The 21,576-nt window shown below is 44.8% G+C and overlaps 1 protein-coding gene across 2 annotated transcripts; it reads right to left on the bottom strand.

Moving 5' to 3' along the window:
- Nucleotides 1–508: 508 nt before the first annotated feature.
- Nucleotides 509–11,702, bottom strand: LOC310664745 (lipopolysaccharide-induced tumor necrosis factor-alpha factor homolog). Of its 2 annotated transcripts, none has more exons than XM_083414305.1 (5): nucleotides 11,516–11,702; nucleotides 4,322–4,513; nucleotides 3,778–3,873; nucleotides 2,682–2,841; nucleotides 509–1,710 (listed from the first exon to the last, which is right to left on the bottom strand). In XM_083414305.1, the coding sequence occupies exons 2-5, from the start codon at nucleotides 4,497–4,499 to the stop codon at nucleotides 1,602–1,604; spliced, it is 543 nt and encodes a 180-aa protein (XP_083270431.1). In that variant the 5' UTR covers nucleotides 4,500–4,513; nucleotides 11,516–11,702; the 3' UTR covers nucleotides 509–1,601. The 2 variants fall into 2 exon arrangements, with proteins under 2 accessions (XP_083270431.1, XP_083270430.1); XM_083414304.1 differs by lacking the exon at nucleotides 11,516–11,702 and adding an exon at nucleotides 11,209–11,347.
- Nucleotides 11,703–21,576: the final 9,874 nt, after the last annotated feature.

A 21,576-nucleotide genomic window follows, 5' to 3' on the forward strand; every position in this document is an offset into this window, starting at 1 on the left:
TATGAGATGAACAGGTAAGGGCAAGTTGTTCTGTAGTAGACCGTGCTTTGCAATGGAGAGCTTGTGTCATACTCAAAAGAGATTTGGCGTGGAAAGTCTGAATAGCTGGTTGTTCTGCTTTTTCTTTTTTTATAATGTTCCCAGTTTTGGCTCCTGCCAGACCAACAACAACAACAACAACAACATACTTTGTTTTGCATGTCAAAACAAGTCCTGTTGCTATAAAGTTTTCACAGTTTTGTTGGGAAGTGTTGTATAGTTTAAAATGTCGGCAAGTTCAGATTTATGCAAAAGTTAATTGCTGCTGCTTCTAACTTTGCAGTTGTACATCGTTTTAGGCTTTTTCAGGGCATGTCATGAATGGTATCAGTAATCTGCACAACAGACCAGCAGAGCAGGTCCTGCATAGTAATCCCTATATTTCAGGAAGGGTGAGGCATTAAGACAAAGCTGCTTTTTGTCTGAGTCAGGTTTGAGCTACAGAGGAAAGATCCATTACCACCACTGATTTTAACAACATATCAACTTTTTTTAATGGTTTCTTAGAATTTCTGAATAATGCAAAGTACGAGGCTGCACACAGGAAAATGAAGCGCCACGGAGGTACAAAAGGTGATCCAGAAACATTTCTCTTTTTTCTAAACAATGTAATATTTCTCCTGCAAAAATTACACAAAGGTCTAAAGCTTTGGTGTGCATCAAAGTAAGGAGCTCTATAAATAGTCACAACTTGTTGTAAACTTCCTAAAACTTTTCACCATCCATGTCCAATATGCAAACAGTCTGGGAGAGAATGAAAGAAAAGTGATTTGCTAAGCTCAGACCCTTTTCAGCCGAAGGGCCACATTCCTTCTGAGACAACCTCGTAAGGGCCACATGGCAGCAGTGGCTAGGACCAGAGGCAAAACTGGCAGATCAACAAGTGTAACCTTTGTACAGTAGTCTAATTTTTATAAACCCATACCCCTCTCTGATCCATTCAGGCAAATAAATAAATATAGGATTTCAAGGACATATTCCAGCCGGGGGGGGGGGGGGGAGGAATGAAGCAATGCTGGTGAGAGGTGTGGTCTGGGGAGAGTCTCAAGGGGCCGATGGAGGAACCTGGATGGCTGCAAAACAACTTATACTCACAGAAATAGGTGTGTTCTAAAAGGAGCTTTGGGGAAACGGGTGCAAAAGGTTCTTGTGCAATTTCTGATTTGGGAGTTTGTGCATGATCAACCAGGCCACAGGCTAAGAATGGCTGTGATTGGTTCAGGGAATAAGGCTAACAAGGATGCGAGGCAAGTATGAAATCAAGGGATGCCCGATCCCAAAGCCCAGGCAAAAAGCCAAGAGGTTCCGCACACAAGCTGTTGACCAACCTACCAACAGCCTCTTCCTGCTTCATCCTTCTGGGGTCAGCAGGGGCAAAGAGACTGCAGCAACCACATTCCAGGCAAGCTTTACTGAAAAGCTGGCAGGAGTGGGAAATTGCTGAGCAATTCTGCACCCGCAACGGTCCCAAGAGTCAATGCATGAATTCGCCGAAGGAAAGGAGATTCTCTTCCAGCTTGATTTCCTCCGAGTTGGCCTCAAATGGCTTTTCTTCCAGGCGTCTATAGTCTCTTGTATCGGTAGATGTGATACCTGCATTTAGGGCAGTAATGGTCTACGTCCTTGCAACAATTCGTCATGAAAGGTATGAGACAGCAGCCCATGCAGCCTCTGAGAGAGAGAGGGCAGAAAGTTTTAAAGAGAATTGTTTTTATTACTTCATCAAAAATTTGATTTCAGGACAGTTTGCAATAGTTTGACAATTTTAAAAATATAACCCCAATAACACTAATAAAACACAAGAGAGAAAATCTCAACGATAGAATGTTCTTTAAAAGACTCGGCAAATAAAAAGGTGTTTGGTGCCTACAAGATAACTAGGTGGATGCCAGGCAAGACTCAGTAGGATCTGAAAAGGCCCTCTTAAGAACAGTGGAAGCAGCCTTCTGAGTCAAACCATTGGTCAATGTATGTTAATATTGTCTACACTAACTGGCAGTGGCTTTGCAGAGTTTCAGGAGGTGGTGGTGGTGCGGTGTCTCCCAGCCCTACCTGGGAGATGCTTGGGATTGAACCTAAGACCTTCTGCATGCAAAGCAGGTGATTTACCTGTAGTCCTTTCCTTTAGGAAGTTAGGATGCTGTCATACAGAGACAGAAATTTTTATCTCCCCTTTTTGATATCTGCCTTGCCTTTGAAGGAGGAGGCACTCTTCTGTGTGTGTTGCGTGTGCATGCATTTTGCAAGGAACGAAATCTCACAAGGCTTCAAATTCAAGCAAGATTACTTATGTTTTCCCAAATACTGCCAAATGTCAAATGTGGAGTGTATTCTTTAGCATTCAAGAACATCCATCTATTTGGACCATGAGAAACGGCCTCTTCCCTGCTTTCAATGGGAGAAATATGTAGCTGCATTCCCAGACAGACTGTGCCTAGTGTCAAAAGAGCAGGGTCTTTCCAAGAGGACAACCAAGGACACCCAGTGCATTGCAGTTGTTTGCCCATGCCCACCCCTCTTTGCTGGCACCAGGCAAGCTTCTCTGCAGGGCAAGAGGACATTCACATTTCATCTAGCACTGGCCTTAATTACGGAATTACATTCTGTGTACGTACATCTCTTTGTATAGAAAAAGCACTCACCCCATCACACACACAACACTGCATGCTATGTATGTCAGAGTTCCCACACGATAGACGACCTCTGTCGTAATGATCTGGCGGCAGCAAGGGCAGATGGTGGACGCTGGCTTGCTCGAGAAGATTCCCGCAACCACCACCGGAGGACCAGAGTCCATTTCAACTAGGAGTTGCAAAAACGAAATTGTTCTGTCTGAGCATTTACCTTTGCTCCACTATCACTTCCCAGCTGCAGCCCATCCATCGAGAATACCTCCCCACGGCATTTGTGATATAGCAGCCACTCAGAGTTGTTGGGCTAGAAGGGTTTAATTCTTTCCTTCACATCAAGCTCACTCGGCCAGTTACTGTCTCTCAGCCAAACCTACCTAACTGGGTGGGTGTGAGGATATAACAAGGACGGATGGGGGACACTTTATGCTACCTTGAGTTGCTTGGAGAAAAATAATAACTTAGGCTTCAAAAACCCCTCCTATTGGCACCCATATGATGTGGATGTTTTCAAGTCTAAACGTGGTGCTGGGTAGAGGCTTTGGCAAGGGGAAGAAGCTGTGGGGTGGGTGTGGAGCCCTATATTGCCCACAGACCAGCAGTTACTCACCTCTGGGCAGAAGGTCATTAAAACAACTGGAATATAAATGTCAACACACCGGTCTGGGTAGGTTTGCCTACCCAGGTTTTAAGCTGTTACTGAAAAGAGGACAGTGATGGTACCTGCCTGATGCCAATGGGCAGAGAGTTGCAGCTGCCAAAGATCAATTTCCTACAAGTCATGCTTTAAAAGGAAATCCCAGCTCCACGGGTTATAATGGTTGAGTGGGCATATATGGCACAAGGTGAGTCTTCAAGTTAACTGATCTCAAGCAGTTACAGGTTTTTTTTTAAAATATATACTAACACCTTGAATCTGGCTCAGTAAAAAAATGGCAGCCAGTGCAGATGACTGAGCCAGGAGTGTTAGATGCTGATGGGGTCTTGAACTGGCCAGCAACTGTGCTGCAGCATTTTGCACTAACTGCAGTTTCCGGATCAAGCACATGGAAATCCCCACACACAGCACATCGCAGTAATCCAATCTGTATAGGTTTCTAACACATACTTGGTCCTACTTGATCACAAGGGACATCTTGACATGAATATGGTGGTGGAGATGGACAGTCGTAGTCATCGCCGCTTTTTCCATAGCCATAGCCACCTGCAGCAAAAGAAAAAGAAAAAACAAGCAGAAGAACCTTTAGTTGCATCGGATTTCCCAGGCAGCTTCAGCTGAGAACGTACGAAGAGCCCTGCTAAATAATTGCGATATAACCCATCTGTTGTTGGCATCTGTCTCGAGAGACAATGAATGCACCTTCAGTGAAGTCACCTCCCCTGCTCAGCCTCGCTGATGTGGTCCATAGGAAAGCAGAGCAATACATTTGGCACCAGCTTGGCTGCAGGAGTTGCCAGAAGGAGGCGTACAAGGGAATAACCCATCTAGTGCCTGGGATAGAGTGTGGGTCATAGCTTCTGTTAGTAGTATTGAACGTGGGGCTGGCAAGTGGCCAACCTTCCTAATTTAATTTGGACTAAAGCTGCCCACTTGTGAGTGTGTTTCTGTGCATGCTATAACATTTGCCACTTGTGCATTTATGGCTGCCTACCTGATGAAGTAGAAGGTTCTGGCCAGAATGGATCTGGTGCATAGGGTTCCTGGGCGTAAGGTTCCGGATTATATGATGACTGTTGTGGGTATGGTGATGAATATCCTGGTGCAAATGGTTCCGGCTGCTGTGCCAGGGGAATCATGGGGATCGAGACGGTCTTTTTTTGTTGCTCCATTTCTGGTGGTTTGTCTGCAAGTGATACAGCAAAGGCAAGGTAAGGGGTGAAAGCTAATATTTCACTGAATTAGGGAGAGAGGCAACATGCACATAGGTTTCTACCAAGGAGATCAGGTGCAAAATCAGGACATCACCAATGTCAGATTACCCAGTGTGAACATCTTTGAAACTATTGTGGTGGTTCCATAAAGTATTTCTGAAATGACACATAGGAAGTTGCTTTGTACCAAATGTGACCAATGGTTCATCTAGCTACAGTGACTGGCAGTGGCTGCCTCCAAGATTTCCATCTGGAGTCTGATGGGAGTTGGAGTCCAACATCTGGAGAGCCGGAGGTTTTCTATCCCTCCCCTAGAGCAGCCAATGCTTGGGTCCCCGGATGTTTTTGGACTATAACTCCCATCATTCATAGCAAGCAGGACCAGTGGCTGGTCTAGGGTGTGCAGCATCAGGCATCTGACTTCCACGATGTCCGGGTACCCCATCATTATCTGTTCCAGAGCAGGGGGTCATTGTACAAAAAGCAGACCTGCCAATAAGGAAATGCTCTCTCTTCCTCCCGCCTCCTACACCAACATACAATGTAGCAAAAAAATCAAAGACTCTTGTGGCATCCTAATGACATGGTTGTTGGACGATGCAACTCATTTGCAGTGCTGATGCAACTGAGAACAAGCTGCAGCTCAAGAAGCCTGTGGTTTGGACCTTGTATCTGTCCTGAACACACTATGTAGCCTTACACCAGAGCTAAATCACCTGTGTGTGATGCAATTGTTTCTTCATGCCAGCAATCTCTAAGTTAATCTATGCATGCTTATGAAGCAACTTGATGATGGAGATCGTCAATACCAGGGAAGGTCCTAGGATGGAAGAAGGGACCTTTTATATGCAGAGCAGATGCTCTGCCGCAGCTACATCCAGTGGTCCATCTAGCTCAGTATTGTCAGCATCACTGGTCTTCAGCATCACTGGCTATGGCATGATCCAAGGTGGGTCACAACAGGAGCGCTACCACAGTGCAAATATATGCTAAAGGTTTAAGAAATGTGCAGTGAAAGGATAAACCTGGGAACTGCAGCCCTTCTTTAGTATGTAGGTTGATGAATCTAAAGCAGAATGTAAGAACATTACAAAGAGCTCTGCTGGATCAGGTCAGTGGCCCATCTAGTCCAGTATGCCCTGTTCTCACAGTGGTCAAACAACATCCCAGCAGGAACCCCACAGGCAGGACCTGAGTGACATATAGAGACAGCCTAGTTCTCGAACATTTTGGCTCCCGAACGATCGAAACCCGGAAGTGGCTGTTCTGGTTTTTGATTGTTCTTTTGGAAGCCGAACATCCGATGGGGTTTCCACAGCTTCCGATTGCCTGCAGGAAGCTGTGCTTTGGTTTTTGAATGCTTTGGAAGTCGAACAGATGTCTGGAACAGATTCCGTTTGACTTCCAAGGTATGACTGTAGCTTGCTTTTATGTAACTGGGGCTTCTCCATAGGACTTATATATTGATGGCTTGCCCACGGCTTACATGGAGTTAATAATAATAATAATAATAATAATAATAATAATAATAATAACAACAATAATTTATTTATACCCCGCCCATCTGGCTGGGTTTCCCCAGCCACTCTGGGCAGCTTCCAACAAAGTATTAAAATACAGTTTAGATTATGAGCCTCTCCCAACATCCTTTTTATTGCACATTCGGCAAGGTTTATGCTCATGATGTTATCGTGATGGTTGCACAAGATCATGCATTCAATAACATTTGTACCTACAAAAGTTTTGGGGCTCCCACACTACTTCGTTTGCAAAAGATGCATGTCCTGCTAAATAAATTCCAGTAGCTTTTCAAACCACAAATATTTGTGGGGTGGGCAAGGGCCTTTTAGATGGCAATAATGCAGGAACAGTGAGGAAGAATCACAGAACCATGAATGTGCTGTGATTAAGGCAATCATATGTTGCAGAAGGCAAGGTATTATTGAACATTCATTCTGATTTGTTTGTGGGGTGGTTATAAAACAGTAGGCGATCGCCCCAAGTTCCTCACAGGCTGTTTATGCAAGTCTTCATCTTATTCATTTTTTCAACACATTTCCTGTCACTTTCTTAACCACAAAACTCTTGTTTATTTTTAAGTGCAGATTTGTTGTGCTAGGACATGGCAGCATGCATAAATTTGTTGAATGTTTTCTTTAAATACTAAGGTTCATTATTGTTTCACAAGATGTGTATCTCTTTAAAGGCCAGAGCAAATATTATGACCTAGTTTTACAGCTGTGAAGCAGTATAGCAGATGCTGTTAAGTTGTGTTAATTAAGCCGTGTCAGCAGTTGGGTACAGTATGTAAAGAGCAGCGTTTACCTCTCTCAGTACCCTGGTGAATGGGTTGATGGATGGGTCATACTTATAGATGTAATGTATTTTAATGTAAGAGGAGTTTTTGTTTTTGTAATTAAAGCCAGGCAAAAGTTATTTTTGTGTTTCTTTGTTGTTTCCTGAACATGTTGTCTCCCCAGCACGCTTTCCACAGTGCAAGCTAAATACACAGTGCAAGCTAAATACGCAACAAATTTAGCAAAACCTAAATTTCCCCGGATATGCTTGAATTCCACTCACAGAAATGCTGACAGTCTGGAGACAGCCCACTTAAAGAGAAATTAGTGAGTAATTATTCATTTAAGAAAAATCCCTCCAGCTAGATCAGGCTAAAGGTAAAGGGACCCCTGACCATTAGGTCCAGTCGTGGCCGACTCTGGGGTTGCGGCACTCATCTCGCTTTATTGGCCAAGGGAGCCGGCGTACAGCTTCCAGGTCATGTGGCCAGCATGACTAAGCCGCTTCTGGCGAACCAGAGCAATGCACGGAGACGCTGTTTACCTTCCCGCTGGAACGGTACCTATTTATCTACTTGCACTTTGACGTGCTTTCAAACTGCTAGGTTGGCAGGAGCAGGGACCGAACAACGGGAGCTCACCCCATTGCAGGGATTTGAACCGCCGACCTTCTGATCGGCAAGTCCTAGGCTCTGTGGTTTAACCCACAGCGCCACTCGTGTCCCTCTAGATCAGGCTAGCTAGAGGCTTATCTAACCCAGCATGCTCTTTCCAAAATGACCAACTGGATGGCTCTGGGAAGTACAAAAGCAAGACTGAAGGAGCATTTCCCTCATTTATGGTTCACAACAAGCAGTATTTAGAGGTATACCACCTCTGATCCTGAAGGTTCTATACAGCCACTATGGGCATAAGAAGAGCCTTGTTGGAGCAAGCCTATCCGGTCTGGAATCCTGGCCCCCCCAATGGCCAACCAGATGACCCTAAAGCAAAGCCAACAGGCAGGACATGTGTGAAACAGTAGCTCTCCCACATGGGATTCCCAGCAACTGGTCTTCAAAGGCACATCATAATCATTAATACAGGGGGAAATAATTCTACATAACCTCAACGCAGACCAAATGCATGCTGCACTGGTTCACATTCCTTTCCCCCTGCCCCTGTGAGGAAACAAGCCAAGGCACGGGTCCCCAATGGTTTAGGGCAGGCTTCCTCAAGCTCGGCCCTCCAGATGTTTTTGGCCTACAACTCCCATGATCCCTAGCTAGCAGGACCAGTGTTCAGGGATGATGGGAACTGTAGTCTCAAAACATCTGGAGGGCTGAGGTTGAAGACCTGCCTAGATGAAAAGGGAGGGGCAGGACAGAGAGGCAAGAGGCTCTGAGCCCGGCTTCAGCTGGGGAGGGCGGGATATAAATAAAATTTTATTATTTATTATTATATTGCCCCATGAGATCACTATGTGCAATGAAGCCAGAAATAGACTTGCCTGTCATTACAGATACCTCTCCTCCTCCAGTGGGAGGAGAACATCACTCAGGCCCCATATGCACTGTGCATTAAAAGCAATATCATACCACTTTGAACCGTCACCACTTCCGCCCAATTATATTGGGAACTGTAGGCGCTGAAAGGTGTTGATGCCCATCTCCCCAGAGCTTCAGTTCCCAGAATGGTTTAGCAATCAATCCATCTTCCCAGGGAACTCTGGGAAATGGAGCTAGCTGCCTGAAGGGAACAGGAGTCCCCTAGCAACTTTCAGCATCCTAAGCAAACTACAGATCCCAAGATTCTTTGAGGAAGCCATGATAGTTTAAAGTGGTACAATGATGCTTTGAATGTAAAGCTCAGATGAGGCCTTAATGGAGGGGCATGTGCTTTGCACAGGTATGAACCTTGTTCTGTCCTGTCTTCTCCAGTTTAGGAACCCCTAGCAGCAAAGAGATGGGGTGGAACTTCTGTGGGAGGTCTTGGAGAGTCATTTTCAGTTAGGGTGGACAATTCTGAGCTGGATGGACCAAGACATGACTCTGCAGAAGGCAGCTTGTGTCAATTCATTCCTGCAACTAGGGATGTGAGGAGGAGCAGCTATTCTCATCCCATCGGGTGTTCACCGCTATCAGCACTGCTTCCGTTTCACTGCGGTTTGTTTCCGCTAAAAGTAGTCTGCTAGCCTCACAATTCGCCATGGCCAAAGCTGGCATAATTAATAATTGTGTAATCAATTTCAATGCATTTCAGAGGAATGTATTGTCGATGCAGACAATGACACACAATTATTTACATAACATTTGTGGACTTAAAAAAGCAGCAGTAGCAACTACCACTTCTGTTTGCTTGCATGATTTCCATTCCTGACCTCCAGATATGGAACCTGTAGCAATTCTACTCCTCTTTCCGCTTCTCATGGAGTTCTCCAATAGTCTTACCTCCAACCCACCAATCAGGGTACCCTTTCACTTCTCCTCTCTCTCTATTGGATGACTACCAGTTTCTACTGTTTCCAGATGGAGAAAAATATTTCTATGTCGAATTTCTCAGATTTGATACACCTTTCTTCATGTCCTTCTTTCCTGCCTTTTTTCCAAACTGAAAAGCCCCAAACGCTGTCCAACTTTCTTCATAGGGAAGTTGCTCCAACCCCTTGATAAATTTGGTTGCTTTTTTGGAAACTTTCCCATCTATTTTTCTCCAAGGAGCTCAAAGCGCTTCATGGTTCTCCCCCTCCTCATTTAATCCCCACAGTCCTGTGAGGTAAGTTAGGCTGAGAGCCACTGACTAGCCCTAGGTCACCCACTGAGCTTTATGGGGCTGAGTGATGATTTGAATCCTGGTCTCCCAGGCCTAGTCCATACCCCAACTCAGACCTTTCCAAACTGTGTGTCTTGACACATGAATGTGTTGGCTGCTGTGTGTAGGTGTGTTGCGCAAATGTTCCCTGTGCTCCTCCTGGGGCTGGAAAGAGGTTAATTTAACCTCTGGTTTGCTAGTAAAATTGAATTACTGTGTCACAAAATGATGCATGTCTAAAAGGTGTCACCAGCATGAAAAGTTTGTAGCTCTAAACACTACAACACCACTTTTGAGGTGAGACATCCAGCACTGTCCCTCGTTATTCCAAGTGTGGCTGCACCATAGATTCATATCAGAAGTTAAAAGCCAAGTTTAAGAATTCCCATTAATCCTCCACCATCCGTTCCAGTTTTAAGTCTTTTCAAATTTGACTTTACAAGCTAGTAAAACTGGTATCTTTTTCTTTTTTAAAGAAAGACTTAAGATTAAGTCTTCTTGAGAAATTAAGCTAGGGTTGCCATATTTCAAAAAGTGAAAATCCCTCCCCCCCCCAATATTTCTGCCCAGACACTGTTTCTGATGGACAATGGCCGGCTATGTCCACGAAATTCCAGACGTATGGCAACCCTAAATTAAGCCATTATGGAGCTGGTTGAATCACCATGTCTCAGCTTTGCAAGATATGAATGAACCTTTTCCCTGCACAGGCAGACTCTTCTCTCTTTGTGTGAGCCACAATTTAATCAGCAAAGCCTTTAATAAATCATAGTTTCCAGTTTCATCCAAACTGGGAAATTCTGGTTACTTGTTCCAAGTCAGGCTGTTAAACCAACTTCAACTGTTGGCTTCAACATCCTGACTTGTTCTGAAGCTCTTAACCAAAGCTTCCCCATTTGGGCGAAACGGGGGGGGGGGGGGGACGGGACTGTGTTTAATTGACAACTTTCTTGGTTCTTTGAAAGGTAGGTGCACAGGGACTGCAGGCAGGCATAGAAAAGTCTTGTACATATCTTGGCTGAATAAACTGAGATATGGTCGTCCAAACATAGCTTGGGAATAAAATCCCATCCTAGCAAAGTCCTGCACTGCTGCTGCTGTGTGCTGTCCACACGCCATAAACCAAGGATGAGGAACCCTGTGTCCCTCTCCTCCCAGTATGGCCAATGCTCATGGGAGTTGTAGCCCAAGACCTCCTCTTGGGAATTCCAGTGTGAACCACCTGGAGTTTCATCACAGAACATTATTCAGCCAAGATCTGAATGAGAGATTTTCTCCTGCATACACCCCTATGTGGCCGGAGCAAAGAAGCCAGGAAGCTGCCAGTTAAACACAGTTTTCCCCATTTCACCCAGACTGAGAAACTAAGATTGCCAGCTTTGGAACAAGCCAGGATGTAAAGCCACAAACTGAAGTTGGTTTAATATCCTGACTTGTTCTAGATCTGTTGACCATAGTTTCCCAGTTTGGATGGAACTGCAAACTATGGCTTATTGCAGGCTTTTCTGATTAAATATAAATATATTAAAATAAACAAAGCACAGCCCTAATATACACAGATATAAAGAACTAACATTTACCGTCATCCAGCATTTAGAAGAGACTCATCTATGTTTTGCTTGGGAATCTCTGCCAAGTGGCCGATCTGTTGATGTGTTGTATCAATTTTGACAAACCTCACACCTTGGGGGGATTGTCTCCAATGCTAGTCCTATTCAGAGTAGACCCACTGAAATGAATGGACAAGGTTAGCTTTGCTCCATTCATTTCAGTGGGTCTACTCAGAGTAAAACATAGTTAACTATTGCTTTCATTGCTGCACCTTCTGTTTCATTTCCCCACCGACTCCATGGAACAGCAAACTTAACTACCAAGGAAATTCCATACCTCAGTAGACTGTGAACAAGATGAGACGACTGGTTTCCCCTCCCAAAATTTCCAATCACTTTATCCTCAGGTTGGATGCTGTCGTTGTCCCACGGAAGGGAAAGAGCATGGTGTTGCCCTTGTAGAGATGAGGATGCTGACAGATGGCTTATCCCAGTTTAAAATGACAGGAAGGGACTGTTGGCAGGTAGGTAGGCAGGTAGCATTTAATTACCCCCCCAGGTTAGCCAAGTGCTCCAGCCTCCTCCATACACTTGGCTTGTTGCAAACATCCAATTAAGGAATGTCGGGGAACGAGTTTGCTGGGAGGGCTGGGATGTGGCTCATTCATCCCATGCCAGCTATTTGGGTTCATGCTTGACATGGAAGGTAATTGAAGATAATCCCCGGAGCATTTGCTCAAGGCTTTCTTTAAACAGAAGAACCACAACACGGAAAGGTGTTCACTATTATTAGATCAACACAGGCACAAGTCCAAGGCCTGACCCGCTTGCACTTCCACCCCCCTGGGCAAATTCCATTTCAAAGTTCACTCATGTAGAAAGCATCTTCTTTACCTTAAAGAGTGGTCAGGGCTCCTCAAAACTTCGAAACAGGACACCCAGTGGAGAACGGGTTTTCTTTTTTAATGACATCTTGTGATATAACCTAGGTAAAGGTAAAGGGACGCCTGACCATTAGGTCCAGTCGTGGCCGACTCTGGGGTTGCAGTGCTCATCTCGCTTTATTGGCCGAGGGAGCTGGCGTACAGCTTCCGGGTCATATGGCCAGCATGACTAAGCCACTTCTGGCGAACCAGAGCAGCGCACGGAAATGCCGTTTACCTTCCCGCCAGAGCGGTACCTATTTATCTACTTGCACTTTGACATGCTTTCGAATGGCTAGGTTGGCAGGAGCAGGGACCGAGCAATGGGAGCTCACCCTATCGCGGGGATTCGAATCACCGACCTTCTGATCGGCAAATCCTAGGCTCTGTGGTATAACCCACAGCGCCACCCTACAGAGGTGTAAATGTGTCACTTGATTGGTTTTACAGTTTTGAAGTTAACTTTTTATGGCCCTGACACACAAATGGCTTACTTTCGAAGTCCCCATCCCCCCCCCCAAGAGATATCCCCCCCCCCCAGTGGAAAAGCTGTTGACCAATTCAGATTCTGTGCAATGGAAGCTGCTGAAATCTGCCAGGACCACAGTCAGCTCAGTGCTCAGTTATATAGAAGCATAGAACTGTAGATCTGGAAGGGACCCAAAGGGCTGTGAAGATCTTCTCTATTTGCAACTCTTTTCACTGCAAGAAAATCCAGACCCGCCAAGTGTCCCTATTTTTCAGGGACAGTTCTGGATTTACAGAAGCTGTCCCAGTTTCTGATTTGATCCTGGAATGTCCCGCTTTTCCTTAGGACGTCCCTATTTTCATCGGAGAAATGTTGGAAGTTATGGAAAATCATGGTTTGTATGTAGGGTCGCCTTGCTGTCCTTTACAGAGGACCGTCCTCTATCTGAAGGAATCCTTTGAAGGGCTCTCTCATCACAAGGCTATTCCTCCCCTATACGTATAAAACAGTATACAATGCAGTCTTTAATGTATAGTGCAGATGCGGCACAAATCTGATTTTAAGGTTAAGAACTATAAGAAGCAAGCACCCTGAAGCTGGAGGAGTGGGGAGGGCTTGAAGTTGCCCATCAACAGTTTTAGCACCTTGACAGCTGACTGAGCAGGAATACCAGTCACCTTAGCCACATTCACAGGAAACGTTTAAAACACTTTGATGCGCCTTTAAACAGCCATGGCTTCCCCTAATGAATTCTGGGAAATGTAGTTTGTTAAGGGTGCTTGGAGTTCTTAGGAGACCCGCTATTCCCCTCCAAGAGCTACAATTTCCAGAGTGGTTCAGCAGTCACTCCCTCTTCTCACAAAACCCTGGGAATTGTGAGAGGGGAGCAGAGGTCTCCTAACCACTCTCAGCAGCCTCAGATCCCATTTTTTGGGAGGGAGGAAGCTGTAACTGCTTAAAGTGGTGTCGCAGTGCATTAAATATCTTGTTCCTCACTCTGTTGAGTTGCATTATCTTTCTATTCAAATAATAGTAATTGAGATGAATCATATTGAGTCATACGCAGAAGAGACTCATTAAAATATATGGACATGGATGACTTAGATCTGTTAATGGGCTTATTCTAGTCAGAACTTAGCTGAATGCAACCTATTATTAGGGTTAGGGTTAGGGTTAGGGTTAGGATTTGGACAAAGCACAAACCAAATCAGCTTGATTCAGGCAGAATGGGACTTTTGTCGAGTTGGGTTAAGACAGCTTTAGGTCAGGTCAGGCTGCTCAGAGTATTCCAAGGCTGTCAAGGGGCAGGGTCTTGGGTGTGAGGTGAGAAGAAGATGGAGCATAGAATAATAGAATTGTAAGGGACTCTGAGGGTCGTCTAGTCCAGCCTCCTGAAATGAAGGAATATTTTTGCTGAACGTGGGGCTTGAACCCCTGACCTTAAGATTACGAGTCTCTTGCTCTACTGACTGAGCTATCCCAAATGTGCAGAAGCAGCTTCAGTCCTGCTCTCTTCAGTGAGGACATGGGGATGCAGCCTCCCCTTCTTTACTCTCTCAGATACATAGTTAATTAGACTTTTTAAAAAAATACTAATGAAACATTAGCTCCAGCCCCTGAACCAATTTGGGACTGGATCTGCGTCATGTAAGCTCCAGATTGTGTGTGCTTGTGTGTTTGGAGGGCAGGGATGAATTTCCGAACACTTTTCAGCCACAACTGGTGCTATGGGATTCATACAAGGTTGGGGAATCCAAGCTATAATTCCCACAGAGGAGCCTGATTAAAGCTCATCTATGGGTGTAGGGGGACGTGGGTGGCGCTGTGGGTAAAAGCCTCAGCGCCTAGGGCTTGCCGATCGTAAGGTCGGCGGTTCGAATCCCCGCGGCGGGGTGCGCTCCCATTGTTCGGTCCCAGCGCCTGCCAACCTAGCAGTTCGAAAGCACTCCCGGGTGCAAGTAGATAAATAGGGACCGCTTACTAGCGGGAAGGTAAACGGCGTTTCCGTGTGTGGCTCTGGCTCGCCAGAAGTGTCTTCGGACAGCGCTGGCCCCCGGCCTCTTCAGTGAGATGGGTGCACAACCCTAGAGTCTGTCAAGACTGGCCCGTACGGGCAGGGGTACCTTTACCTTTTTATGGGTGCAGGAGTCCAATGCGTTCAGGTGGAAGCAAAGTCCCAGGAAACCGATAAGCTTTTGTTGGGAGAGAAACTCCCAACAAAGAAACGATAGAACAAAGAAACAGGAAACCAGTGAACGTCACATCCAGTCTCCCTTTCCCATGGGAATCCAACAGTAACTGAACTGTGAAATGAAAACATAGTCCCATGACTTGCAGCTGCAGCTCAGTGAGGGAAACAGAAACCAACATTCTCAACCGGACTTCCAGCTCCCAAAGCAAATCCTAACTCCTGGCAAACCGTTAAACTTCATCCTCACTAGATATGAGATAGAGAAGGGATTAAGATCTCCAGTTTCTATCTTACTAATTAATGAAAGCCAGTATGGCTTAGTGGCTAAAATGTCAAATTAGGGCCTGCTAAAGACCAGGGTTCAAATCCTCACTCGGTGCCATGAAGTTCACTGGCTGCCCTTGGCCCAGTCGCTGCCTCTCAGCCTAACCTACCTCACAGGGTTGTTGTGGGGATGAAATGAGGATGGAGAGAACCGCGTACGCCACCTTGAGCTCTTTGGAGGAAAACAGTGGGCTATAAAGGCAATAAAATAAATAAATGGCCGCAAATATCATTTCGGTCAGAACGTTCATGAGCCACTGCCTGTTCATGTAAAAGCGCTGAACTGGCAATAATGGACAAACTGACAGTTGCAGATTTGAAGAGACAGGGCTGGACTAGATGATTCCTTGGTTCCCTTCTGTGATTCTGTGATGAAGAAATAATATATTTTCATGGAGATGTTTTGTGGACTATTGGAATGAGCCATATGGAAACTAAACACCGGAGAGACTATTTAGCAAACAATTGCTTCACTTTTGTTCACTATTGTATTATATGTTTTTGAGCAAATATTATTATGATTGTGATTATTTATTAAATTTATGTACCACCCTATACACAGAGGGGGATCATAATGAATCATACACTCATAGAATCATCAAGCTGGAAGAGCTAATGGGGTTGCCTTTTCTCACAGCCTGCTCGCTGTGGCTTCTTGCTCACCCACAACAACTTGCCAGGAATCTTCCAGAAAGCTTCCTCGTTCCTGACTCCTGTTGCTCAGATGTATTTGTATCACAAATGATGGTTTTATGGGAGGTTGCATTTGCTCAAACTCACCCATCCACAGGCAGGCTATGCCTTTACTGTGGTAGCTTGATTATATCCAGGCTTGGAAAGTTTTGGCTGTCTTTAATTAATGTGGTTTTTCTGATGGCTTTGAAAGGAACAACCTGAGTTCCACCCTCTCAGGTACATGCACCTTTCTGGCAAACCTTGTTTTGTTTTGACCTTGTTGGGATTTTTCAACACCAAGACATCATCTGTTATCTTTTTGCTGGGGCTCCTATCAAGAAGGGCTTGCATAGGCTTTGGTGTGGGTCCTTGCTTCTTATCTCATGGGCTGCCAAAAGATTTATTGTTTAAGCAATTAGGTGGTTGCAACACTGCTGCCTGTCCTGATTACAGACCAATAAAAAGGCTTAAAGAAAGCTTACGCCCATTGTGGAAAAACAAAGCAGGTGGAAGCCCTCTACACCATGGGTAGGCAAACTAAGGCCCAGGGGCCAGATCCGGCCCAATTGCATTCTAAATCCAGCCCACAGACAGCCTGGGAATCAGCTTGTTTTTACATGAGTAGAATGTGTCCTTTTATTTAAAATGCATCTCTAGGTTATTTGTGGGGCCTGCCTGGTGTTTTTACATGAGCAGAATGTGTGCTTTTATTTAAAATGCATCTTTGGGTTATTTGTGGGGCATAGGAATTCATTCATTTTTCTCCCCTTCAAAATATAGTCCGGCCCCCAACAAGGTCTGAGGGTCAGTGGACTGGCCCCCTGCTGAAAATTTTGCTGACCCCTGCCTACATGTTTAAAGGCACATCTGTGTGTACATTTAATTTTTTTAAAAAAGCATTTGTCATGGTAAGTTTGGATCTTGAGACCTATGCTAACATGGCAGATTTTGCAATGGGGAGGGCTGTAGCTCAGGCATAGAACATCTGCTTTGCATGCAGAAGGTCCCTGGTTCAATCACCAACATCTCTTGGTAGAGGTGGGAAAAAGCTCTGCCTGAAACTGTAGAGGGCTGCTGCCAGCCAGGGTTGACATTACTGAAATAAATGGTCTGACAGCTTTCGGTGTTTCTAACTCCAAATCCATTTGTCTGTATCCCATACTAGTCCTGCTCAGAGTAGGCCCACTTAATGGACATGGCTAACTTAGGTCCATTAATTTCAATGGGGTTTCTCTGAGTAGAACTTAGTTGGCTGTACCCCATCATTTATCAGGTCTGGGAAAAGCACAACTTGAAGGTCAAGTGTTGTGAAAATTATGTGGATCTTCAGATGCCATAATTCCTGACCTTTAGCCATGCTGGCTGCCTGTAGCTGGGACCCAGTGACATCTGAAGGGACACAGATGTTCTCCACTCCTGACAAAAAGCTACTTGGTTAAGAGGGCAAAGCACCCATCAATACTCATGCTGCATAACGTCAGCCACAGTTTTCTCCTTGCTGAAGGAAGTGTCAACAAAACCCAGGCATTGCTGTTCCATTGGGCCACGTTGGGTGGGTTTATGAATCAGCTGGAAGATCACAGATTGATTTATTGTGCTTTTCCCCTTCCTGGAACCATGCTTGGACTTCTTGAAAATTGTTATTGGAATCAGTTCTCCCAACCGGTCTAAAAAGAAATCAATATAAAGTTCTGAAGCAACAGCAGGTCAACAAATTGGGCTGTAATTATTGCTCATGATGATTATTGTCCTTTTCCAATTTTATCATCCCTCTGGAATCTTTACTGCGGGCGCTTGCACAAGATGGCCATTTTACCTCCACGAGAGCTTATCAGTCTGTGCCTCGTTCAAGAAGTTTTCTCAGCGCTGGTCCCTGGAATGGGAGGCAGAGACCATCTCACCTTTTGCCCTGGCTGCAGAAAACTATCTTAGGAGAGCTTTGCTAGGGTGAGGTTCAGATCACCCTCCAAGAGTGTTGAAATTTTAAGCCCTAGAGCTGAAATTCGAGCTTCAGGTAGCTGTGCATTGTGCACTAATGTTGTGTATCTATAACATCAACAAGTTGTCGGGTCATGTACGGATTATACTTCTCACAAATAGTTACTGGGCCCAACCCTACCATTTAGATGATGTGGAATGAGGTGAGTGGCAGCAACCTGGCTGTTTATTAAGGACATCAGAAGAGCATGGCTGCTGGATCAGGCCAATGGTTCATCAAGTTCACAGGTGCCCCTGTGATTAGTAGCCATTGATATGCTTCATCAAAGTGTGCTCTAATTCTCACTTAAAGCCACCTAGGTTGGTGGCCGTCACTCCTTCTTGTGGTATTGAATTCCATACTTTGGTTACACATTGCGCAAAGGACCACACTGAAGGACCATGCAGTGCTTAGCTTCATTGGATGACCCTGTGAGGTTCTAGGCCTGTGAGAGAGGGAGAAGAAACGGTGGGATGGCTTGGTCAATAGAGCATGAGACTCTTAATCTCATGGTCATGGGTTCGAGCCCCATGTTGGGCAAAAAAAGATTCCTGCATTGCACTAGATTGTTAGATTTCTGTTATGCCACTGTGCAGTTTTTGGAGTCACAAGACTCTGTTGACATTCCAGACTGTTGGAAGTCTCACGGGAGATGGATGTTGATGTTACTGGTTTCCTGTTGTTCTCTGTCTCTCACAGAGAGCAGATGCATATTCTTTTCTGTCCTGAGTAGTTAGAAATAAACGTAGCAATGTAGCACACATTTCTTGCTCTTCTGCTGCTGTTCGGGTACTCTGCGGAATGGGGAGTGTGCCTGAAGCCTCATTAAGGGCTTAGGTCGTTAATCACAGTCAGAACAGAGGTCGATGGATTCCAAAGATACGACGAGGAGGAGAGCCATTACAGCTCGGTCGTATGGAAGTATAGATGACACTCAAGATCCCTCCCAACTCTACAGTTCTATGATTATATGATTCTAACTTCTCTCTGTCTGTCTGTCTGTCTATCTTTCTCCACACACGTAACCGCAAAAGCACGGTTTAAACATCTCCCCATTCTTTTGGAAAACTCCTAAGCCCCAACCAGCCATGCCCAACTGTTGGAAGATAGAGCCAATCTGGCTATTTAGCTTGTCCACCCCAACCCCATTCCCCCAAAAACTAGCTTTCTGCTTTGGATGCAGACGAGGATTCTGTCCCATTGCCAGTGTTGGAATAAGATTCATCTGCCCATCTGAATGGGGAAGGGGGACCATTTTGTTCTTCTGCTAGGCAGAATAATGTCATAAGCCAATCCTGAAAACCTTTGACAGCTGGGAAAGAGTGACCCCACATTGGCTCTCACATGCGGCCAAAAAACCCTGTTCCTGTGCATCATTTTTATGTGACATCAAATGCCTTACAGGATTGTTGGCATGGTTGTAGTGGGAATGCCCGCTGGCAATTTTGGACTGGCATTTTTGAGGATTTTTTAAAATAATAATAATAATAATAATAATAATAATAATAATAATAATAATGCCCCACTCCAGCCTCCCCACAACTTGCCATTTTTGAACTTACAGGATGATCAAACTGTAATTTTCTGATCTTAGGAACTTATCATGTGGTTGCTGGCTGCCGCGAGATCTTCTTTGCAATAGAAAACACTGCAGAACTTACATTTTCTGTAGTACAAGAATATGTGGACTCTGGCTATTGCAGAGAAAATAACTCACCAATGATGCATTTCTAAGGTTAAGGAAGATCCAGAACATTCCTACGCCATTTGGTGGGATTTCATTTTTTACTTTTTAGATTCAGATATCCACATATCTCTTCCCCCACCAATGGATTTAATGATGAGTCTTGCTGCTTTTATTTTCCTACATCATCTGCTGTCTATTTATTTGTACGGATCCTACGTTTTGTAGCTTTGATTATGCTATTTTTATTCGTCTCTATTTCTTAATTTACATTACTAAAAAAAGAAAAATAAGTTTTAAAGAAAGTTTTACAAAATGATTACGCACTCTCCTTGCACCATCTCTGCCTAAAATGGTGCTAATGATTACTTTCTGACAGTGTGTGGTGTGTAATGGTTGCACTTTAGGAATCTGCCGCAAGAAGCAATCCCTTCTCTCTATAGAATCATGGAATTGTGGAGAAGGAAGAAACCGAGAGGGTCATGAACCCCTGCAATGCAGAAATCACAGCATGATCAATGCCAGCCTAGCTGTAGCTGAGATTTGAAGCAGAAGCCTGCGAGCTGGAAGCTCTGATAATGCTTGGACCCTGGCTCCTCTCTGGTCTGAGTGTTTTCCCTGGCAATAGGATGAGTGCATCTACTTCTGAAGTCCTCGTTTTACTAGCAGATGGTGGGGAGGTCACCCTGGATGGAAATAAAGGACAAACTGGTGGGTCAAATTTAATCCAGGCCTCCTCTAGACTGTCATTAATTTGTGTGAGTGATTCAAGTGCGTACCGGAAATATAGGTCTCTGCAATTGCAGTAGATTGCAGTCTGTGTTCCTTTAGTGCAACGAAACCCCTCCTAAAAGGAAATGGATTTTTTGTTTGTGTGTAGTTAGGAAAATGACAGAAGAATTAGCTGAAAAGTATGGGAAGATGTAGAAATCTGGGTAAATGCTCATTGTTGCATCACCTCCCCACAAACAAATCAAAATAAATGCTCAATAAATACTGGACAGAGTCTATAACCAGATAAATTCTGAGCGAGACCATCAGGATGGATGGTCAATAAGCAGGGCATTTGGAAGATTCCCCAGGAAATAACCACTGTAGGGCATCTGCATTGATTGAAGGTCCTGAGACCTTAGACTTTGTATATATATATTTAACATGAATCCTAATAAATTAATAATAATATAAAATAATAATACATTATTTATACCCCGCCTATCTGGCTGGGTTTACCCAGCCACTCTGGGTGTCTCCCAACAGAATATTAAAAAACACAATATAGCATCAAACATTAAAAACTTCCCTAAACAGGGCTGCCTTCAGATGTCTTCTAAAAGTCAGATAGTTGTTTATTTCCTTGACATCTGGTAGGAGGGTGTTCTACAGGGCGGGTGCCACTACTGAGAAGGCCTTCTGCCTGGTTCCCTGTAACCTCACTTCTCGCAGTGTCTGGGCTGAACCTCAGTGTCCGGGGTGAACGATGGGGGTCCAGCTCAGTTCAGTCACTACAACACCCATCATCCTGCAGTGATTTTCTGTCCTGGTGACTCAAGCAGTGGATGTTGATATGCACACACTAGCCTGCTGTGCCTGCACAGGTCCCCAAACAGGTTCGGTCATCATCACTTCTGGCTTAAACACAATTCTATGCTTGGCGTCATCTCCTTCAGGTGTTGTTGGACTCCAACTCCCATCAACCCTAGCAATCCTAGCCCAATGAGCAGGCATGATGGGAGTTGTGGTCCAGCAGACTCCCCATCCTTGCCTTGGAAGACCACCTCATTAGCATGTACTAAGTCTCAGCAAGACATCAGGAACCCAAGAAAGGATGGTGGATGTAAATACACCTGGGTGTTGGTAATATGACAGGCTGCAACCTAGCTTGCCCTGGGCTCTCCTCTGCGGAGTACTTAGCTGAATGCTTAATCTAACATAAACACAGCTGAAGCAAACCACACATAACAACTACCTGTTTCAATTGTGACTCTCTTCAGATCTTTTAATCTTCCATCTTAGAACAACGCATCTTGTTTTCTTGGCCACTTTGCTGTATAATGCAGTTGCCAGCAACTAATTCATACAATTATAGGTCTGCAACCACTTTGAAGACTAACTGGTCCAGATCTTTGTCTTGACGTGGTGGATGCTGCAGCTGCC

Source organism: Podarcis tiliguerta, assembly GCF_965153285.1.
Source record: "Podarcis tiliguerta genome assembly, chromosome: 14".
Lineage (NCBI taxonomy): Eukaryota > Metazoa > Chordata > Lepidosauria > Squamata > Lacertidae > Podarcis > Podarcis tiliguerta.

Bases quoted from the DNA above. Each gene is read 5' to 3' on its own strand.
- LOC310664745 (XM_083414304.1), bottom strand. The intron at 3,874-4,321 runs GTAGGCAGCCAT...CTTTTGCTGCAG, and splicing joins AGAACCTTCTACTTCATCAG to GTGGCTATGGCTATGGAAAA. The intron at 2,842-3,777 runs GTATGTGTTAGA...TGCAACTCCTAG, and splicing joins TTGTGATCAAGTAGGACCAA to TTGAAATGGACTCTGGTCCT.